Below are 8303 nucleotides of genomic sequence, written 5' to 3'. Positions count from 1 at the left end.
GGGGAGATGGGTAGGAGGAGAGGTCGTTTGTACGGGTAATTGTCTTGGAAAGGTGGGCCGTTAGAGCAGGTCCGATTGTAATTTTGACGCAGGTGCACATGCTATAAATAAGTGCGGAAACGTTAATTCGCCGTCGGCCGCACGTGGGGACGTTCATAAACCACTTCTCGTTCTCTCCAGGGAGAAAAATGAACGACCAAAACAACAACAACAACATAAACAGAAAGGAATAACAGAAGGGTTTCCTTGCAAAACGCACCATATGACAAATCTGTACATTTCCGAAAAACCTCGTCCATTCTACATAATCTTATAATTAGAGAATAGTCGTGAAATAGTTTTGCTGTTTGTTTTAGGGGGGGTTCCCCTCAAAACGCACGAAATCCCTCAGTTATTTAGCATGATACAATAGCGTTTCGTCCACACTTTTGTTTTAACAGAATATGTGGTTTTTAGTTTGTTTTTGGTGGTGTACTATTTACTTATGTATTTATTTATTTATTTGTTTGTTTGTATGTTTTGGGGGAGGTCATTCTTCGCAGTTTTGTAGTAAATGGATATAATGCGTTTTGCCACGGAGCTCTTAAATTAACCCACGACCTGATTGGACCAGAGAGGGTACTCGGATTGGACGTGTTAACAACATCACAGCCTTACAGCGCAGGTGGTAACATCTAGATATCCCCCCCTCCCCTCCTTCTTTCCTCCCAACGTGCCACAGGCACCTGAGGGGTCGGAAACACGCCACAAATACATCCACATCTCTCCAGGTCTTTATACGATAAAATCTCACCACAGCTGAAGACATGTCTAGACGCATGACTCTTATTTCGCTAACGAGTTCAAAATAGTTTTTACGAGTTGAACGAGCCGAAAAAGCTGTGTAAAAAAAGGAGTTAGATTTTGATGACTCAGACCCTTGAGACGAATCCGGACACCCAGGATGAATGCAAATCGTCACATAAACTAAATAAAACGAACGCAGTTCAATGAAATCTCTGGGCTGATTACTCTTCTAGAACAATGAACTTTGATGTTGCAGAAAAAAAGACTTTTGGATTACAAATGGAAAGTTGTTTTCTTCGTTACAACTTTTTCATTTTGCTTTTCCATATCATTGCTTCCACTTGAGGTAAAAAAAAGAAACTTGAGTAAAAACACACTGCAAGGGATGCACATCGATGACAAAAGTAGATCGTGTTTATTTGTTTGAGTAACGAGGTGCACGTCGACAAAAAATATCATTTAGAGATGGGATAAATAGGACAGCCAGCCAGCCAGACAGACAGAGAGACGGAAACAACAGAGGAACCAATTGACACTATAAAGGTCACTTAGTGCAAAGAAAAATCAGACAGACATACAGAAACAACAAAGGGAAAGAAAAGAAGAAGGACCTGCTAGTAACACCCTCCAACCATTCATAAAGACAGAGTCCAAACTACGCGACTCCAAAGAGATCTCGAGTGTGTTGAAGAGGGAGTTATAGCAGAAGTACTTCTTTTTTTAAATCTCATAGTCTCAAAGCACAATAGAGTAAGGCATCGACACTACGTGACACAATACGTTTTTTGAAAACATGGGACATCCGCTCTTTCTCTCTCTCTCTCTCTCTCTCTCTCTCTCTCTCTCTCTCTCTCTCTCTCTCTCTCTCTCTCTCTCTCTCTCTCTACACACACACACACACACACACACACACACACACACACACACACACATACACACACAAAGACACCTACCTTCCCGTCCCTCTCCCTGAGCCACCACTCGTGGGTTCACGAACTCCGGCCTCCGCCCTAACAACCAGGCTGTCAGTTTCTGCAGCAGGGAGGATGACTCCGGCACGAACATTGGGACCTTTAGGCGGTGTCTGGGGGAAAACAGAGGGCGGTGGAGATGATGATGATGATGATGATGATGATGATGATGATGATGATGATGATGATGATGATGATGATGACCATGATGATGATGACCATGATGATCATGATGATGATGATGATCCTTATGAAGCACACACGTCAAAACTTCGGAAAAGTTCGTTTATACTAATATAATTCAATTCAAGTCTGGTTGTTGGGTTTTTTTTTCGCTTTTTTATTTGTGCCAGTAATAACTATGACCATGATCACGATTGAAACGTTAAGTTTTAGTAAGAGTTTTACGGCACCTACTTCACAATTAGGTCATATGATAAATGCTGAAGATCTAAGGGTGTTAGAACAGAGTAACAAACACAAACAGCAGGAGAAATAACGACGATAGATGTTCGATAGGATAGAAGAGGCACACCCCACCAGAGCACCCACTTTGAGTGTTGCATGTTCTTTTTTCAAAGACAAACTGTACGTTACAGTCTACCTGTGCCGATATTTTATGTAGGTGACTTCACACCTCCATCCACACAATTTATATATCATTTAAGAGGTGGGTTTCGACCACCGGGCTGACAGGGATACAACCTCCCAGCAGAAAAAAACGAGATACACGATACAAGTTTCTCCCCACTCGGGAATCGAACTCATGCATGCGACAGCCAAGCGCCAAACCACTACACCACGGGCGCCGGCATTTACAACCGATAGTGATTCAAATTGCATCCAAGTGAGTGAGAAATAATGGATGTGTAGTGCTTAGGCTGCCTGTCTCATAATCGTGAGGTTGCGGGTTCGGGGGTTCGAGCCGCGGGCCCGACGTTGCATACTCGTACTTACGGAAAGGCACTTTACACGAATTTTCCTCACTTCACCCAGGTGGGAATGGGTACTCGGCCATAGACAGCGAAAGATCTTGTCAGTATGTTAGTGTTTTAGCGCCTATAATGTCGGATTGCACTGTATGCTGCGAGGAAGTAGGGGTTGTTTCAGAATGCTCTCAGGTCTGCTAGGGTACATATTAGTATAGATTGTAAAGAGCATAGAGCTTGTTGTTGAGCGGAGATTTTCGCTATACAAATGTTATCTATAATTGTGTTTCTCCGCCCCTCACAAACTAATGGGTTTTTAAAAAAAAAAGACAAGAAGATCAGTTGTTTGTGTGCTTCCTCTCATTATCAAAGAAGTTTGCTACTGTGCAACTGTAGACTTCTTCCACAAAACCGATCGAGCTCACAGACAATTTATCAATCCCTCATCAGCCCACCCATCACATCAGCGATAGCAGAACAAACAAAAGACAACACACAAAAACAAACGAAAGAAACAAAACAAAACAAAAACGACAAAAAGTAAACCAGGTGCAAATGTCACACGCGCGGGTTGATCGTGCTGATTTCGGTGCCGAGAGACAAGAGTGCTTTTGTTTTTACAATTGTTGTTTTTTGTTTTTCCATGACAAAAAAAACCAACAGAAGATCATCTGAAGCTTTATACTCAGTCCTTTATCACAAGCTTGTCAATTGTGCATTATCACCCCCCTTAATCACAGAGGAGGTTGAAATGTTAGACCCGCGCAAGTGTGCGCGCGCGTATTTAGGCCCGGCAAACAACAGCATCTTCCCGCATCAAATGTCAGTACACAATCGCCCGTTCACTTTATACAAGTGCACGCACATTCTCATGCACCGACGCACGTACGCAAACACACTGTGACTTTGTCTCTACTTTTTAGTGTGAGTGTGTGTGTGTGTGTGTGTGTGTGTGTGTGTGTGTGTGTGTGTGTGTGTGTGTATGTCTCTCTCTCTCTCTCTCTCTCTCTCTCTCTCTCTCTCTCTCTCTCTCTCTCTCTCTTTCTCTCTCTCTCGTTATCTTCTTCCCTCCTTCTTTCTCTAGCTATCTCTCTCTTACACACGCGCACGCATGTGCACACACACACGCTCACACACACACACACACACACACACACACAAACACACACACAAACACACACACACAGGGACTCTCGATGCTTAGAGGTAAAGGTGTTTGCCTCTCATTCAATAGGCTCGGGGTTCGAATCCGGATAGCGATGGAAATTTTTCTTCTCTAAAATTGTCTCCTTCCACCTCCTTTCCTGCTCTCTACCCATATTCTGTCGTCTGCTTTCGCCTCCACTTTCAACCCCTAACCCCCTCACCTCCTTTGCCCCTTCTGGGCTCCTGACTCTTTTTGCAGCCTTTCTACTGCTAGTCCTTGGCTCCTTCTTACTGCTGTCTTTCAGCCACACCCCTGATCTTATGGTAGGAAAGACCTACACATAGCCTTCTTGGACAAAGGCGAATCTCGGAGGTCCCGGGGGAAGTTGCGCACGTTAAAGATCCTTTGGCGGTCCAAAATCGATAAGAGTAGGCTTCGACATCCACCCGGGCTAATTCAAAATTTCATACAGACTGAAAATAAATGTTTGTGTCCTACGTGCTCATATGACCTTATGCAGTTGCAAGCGTCGTAAAGCACTAACAACCCCCCTCCCACACACACACTTAAACACACACACACACACAGAGAGAGAGAGAGAGAGAGAGAGAGAGAGATTGACAGATGGAGGGAGAGAGAGAGAGAGATAGATAGAGAGAGAGAGAGAGAGAGAGAGAGAAAGAGAGAGAGAGAGAGAGAGAGAGAGAGAGATACTACGAACAGAGAGATAGAGAAACCAAGACTTAGGAAGCAATGGAATAACAGATAGACGGACGGACAAACAGAGAGTAGAAAGGAAAGAAAGTAAGAAACAGAAAGAAACAGAGAGGAAGGAGGGAAGGGTCGAAAAAAGGGGGCGGGAGAAAAACGAGAAAGAGAGAGAGAGAGGAAGAGAGAGGGAGAGAGAGAGAGAGAGAGAGAGAGAGAGAGGGGGGGGGGGGAATGAGAGAGAAAGAGAGAGAGATTTGGGGAGGGGGGGAATGAGAGAGAAAGAGAGAGAGATTTGGGGAGGGGGGGAGAGAAAAAGGGGAGGGGGACAATGAGTTTTAGTTTTAGTAGAGGTTTTACGGCGCTCGCTTCTGCATAAGGTCATATGAGCCCCAGAAGAGTAGAGCTGTTACAAGAGAGTAAAAGAAGGAGGGGAGATAAGGATAATATAGATTTTTGAAAGGAAAGAAGAAGCAAACCACACCAGAGCACCCGCCAACCACCCACGGAGACAATAAGGGTACGTGGACGTAACAAAAAGTGATAAAAACAAGACATTAGAGAGGAGGTGAGACAAACACACACTCCATTCACACACGTGCACCACGGAATAAAAACAAGCACACAAATAATACAATAGTATGTACTCGGAATGCAGACCAGGCCGGTAAAAGCGACAAATATTTAATACGTTAAAAAATTCATAGAGATGCATTAACACACACACACACACACACACACACACACACACACACACACACACACACATCAAAAAACAAACACACAATAAAATCAACGCAACAAAAACTATCAGACACCAGTGTGAACATTAGACAAAAAACAACCCCAAAAAACAAGACAACCCCACAAAACCACGATAGAAAGACTTTCGCCGGCGTGACATTCTGATCAATGCAACAAATAACATAAGAAAGTTCGATATCCAATGTTGACTCGGTCATTATCTTGGAACCAGCGACACTGCATAAAGCAAACCGTCTCCTGACAGCTGGATACTGAGTTGTCTCTCTCCCTTGTCATCCGTCCAACAAATTTCTCATTCGTTTGAGGATGGGAAGGAAAGACACCGACAGGGCGGGTAGAAAAAAAAAAGGAAAAAAACCACCGCCACGAATAAGACGCAATTCCTTGGAGAGACTCGCTGATATCTGCCGCACAAAGCGGCGTCATCAATCACGGCGGAATGACGGAAACAGATTTGCGGTAGGCAACTCAGCGAACACTGGCTTGTCTTGGAGTCTTTTGATGGAAGCAACTGGGTAACAAATCACGGATGTGTCAAATGCTGGTGATTGCTGGAGACTAGACAGCTCGGTTTTATGCTGTTGCTGTTGTTTTTGTTGATGTTCGTTGTGAGAAAAGTCTAAAAAGTCAATTGATGTACAGATTTGTGGTAGGCAAATCCTACAAACATTGGCTTGTTCACGAGTTGTTATTTTTTTAAGGTGACAACTGATTGCAGAAGACAAGCAGTTCGGTTTTATGTAGTTGCTGTTGTTTTTGCTCATGTTGTTGTGAGAAAAGTCTAAAAAGTCAATAGGCAGACAGATTTGTTGTAGGCAGATCAACAAACATTGGCTCGTCTAAGAGTTGTTGTTTTTATATGGAGACAACTGGGTAACATGACGGATGTGTCGAATACTGGTGATTGCTGTAGGCTCGACAGTTCTATTTTATGTTGTTGTTGATGTTGTTTTTGTTGATGTTGTTTTTGTTGATGTTGTTGTGAGAACAATCTCAAAAGTCAATTGAGAAGTAGATTTTTGGTAGGCAAATCAACAAACACTGTCTTGTTTTAGAGCCGTAGTTTGATGGCGACATTTGAATAACAAATCACGGATGTGTCGAATACTGGTGATTGATGTAGTTTACATGTCGCTTGTATGTTGTTGTTGTTGTTTTTGTTCTTGTTGTTGTTGATGTTCTTGTTGTCTTTGTTGATGTTGTTGTAAGGAAAGTTTGGAAAGTCATTTTTTAAATTGGGATACAGGTTTGTCGTCGACAAATCAATGACCGCTAGCTTGTCTTGGTGTCTTTTGATGGAAGCCACTGACTAACAAATCACGGACGTACCACAAACCGGTGATTGCTGTTGGTGTTGTTGTTAATAGTGGTGGTGGTGGGTTGTTGGGTTTGTTTTTCTTTTAATTCATTTATGTATGTAAGTAAGTTTTTGCATTCATATAATCGTTCATTCATGTACTCATTCATGTATTTATTCATGTATTTGTTTATTTTTATTTTGTTACAAAAGTCTAGGAAGCCAATTGGTTTGTTTGTTTCTTTCAGTTCAGAGAAGCACAAATACAAAATAGCGGCCATTTAGTTCTGAGATAAAGTAAAACAGACAGACAGATAGAAACAATAACGGGAAAGCAAAGCCAATTGAGATCAACACTAAAAATATGCGTAAACTGTGAGTAGTTGGTGGAAAATTGAGACAGCTGACATTTCTACCCTTAATTTCCCTTTATGGATTCCCGATTTGAATTATTAGTCAATACGGAAGGAGAGGGAAAGGGTGGAAATAATCACTTCTGTAACCTCCTACTGAAATAATTTAACAAATTAAAAAGGAGATGTTAAACTCCAGCGTGCGAAGATCCATCGAATTATTCACTTTATAAGTTTCCTCTTTCAATTTCTACAGGCTGTTAGGCGTATATTCGGGGGGAAATACGGACCTAGGCACTGCCCCGGGGGGTAGTAGAGGTTTTACGGCGCTCGCAACTGCATAAGGTCATATGACCGCCAGAAGATTAGAGGTGTTACAAGAGAGTAACAAACATAAAAAAGAAGTAGGGGGGATAAGGACGATAGATGTCTGATAGGAAAGAAGAAGCAAACCTCACCAGAGCACCCGCCAACCACCCAACCAAATACGGAAAAGAAAGAAATGTAACATGATACTGCTGAACATGCCATTGGCGTGCTCTATTAAGAATACCTTTGCTTCTCGGGGCGATGCAAATGCTTAATTGTTTGTTTGACTGTTTGTTTGTCGGAGTAAAGAGAAGCACAATATCCTAATAACGGTTGTTCAATGCAAGAAAATAGTAGAAGTAAGACATGCACACAGAAACAACAGAGGGAAAGAAGTGTCCAAGGGCCTACCAGAGGCGCCCTTCAACTGCCCGCAATGCTTTACTTTACTTTTAGTAGAAGTTTTAGGGCGCTCACAACTGCATAAAGTCATATGAGCGCCAGACGATTAGACGTGTGACAAGAGAGTAACAAACATGAAAAAGAAGAAGGGGTGATAAGAACGATAGATGTTTGATAGGAAAGAAGAAGCAAACCACACCAGAGCACCCGCTAACCACCCACTGCCCGCAATGCAGACACATAAAATATATTTCAGTATTCTTCTTTATCCAAAGAGACAGACAACGGTGGAAAAAGATCTCTACGCATATTAATTTCGTTGTTTTGTTTTGGTGAGAGTTTTACGGCACTTTCAACACAATGAGGTCACACAAGTGCCAAAGATTAGAGGTGTTACAAGAGAGTAACGAACACAAAAAAGAAGGAGGAGATAAGGATGACAGATGATTGATAGGAAAGAATGATGAAGGCGCATACACACAACTGCCAACTTTTCAAAATAAAAAAACACACTCTACCTGCGCGGCGAGTCAAGATGGTGGGCACTGACCCCTTCCAATCCATCACGCACACACACATACACACACACACACACACACACACACACACACACACACACACACACACACACACTAG

At 42.6% G+C, this 8303-nt stretch overlaps 1 protein-coding gene across 1 annotated transcript in view; it reads right to left on the bottom strand.

Moving 5' to 3' along the window:
- LOC101847872 (B9 domain-containing protein 1) overlaps positions 1 to 8303 on the bottom strand; it is a 33117-nt gene that overhangs the window by 17988 nt on the left and 6826 nt on the right. The window contains exon 5 of the mRNA XM_005097887.3: positions 1740 to 1870. Within this exon, the coding sequence (XP_005097944.1) occupies positions 1740 to 1870 (131 nt within the window). The remainder of the gene's footprint in view (positions 1 to 1739; positions 1871 to 8303) is intronic.

Source organism: Aplysia californica, unplaced genomic scaffold (assembly GCF_000002075.1).
Source record: "Aplysia californica isolate F4 #8 unplaced genomic scaffold, AplCal3.0 scaffold00166, whole genome shotgun sequence".
In the NCBI taxonomy this organism is placed as follows: Eukaryota; Metazoa; Mollusca; class Gastropoda; order Aplysiida; family Aplysiidae; genus Aplysia; species Aplysia californica.
The sequence above is the reverse complement of the archived record's forward strand: the minus strand, read 5'-3'. Positions and strand labels throughout refer to the sequence as shown.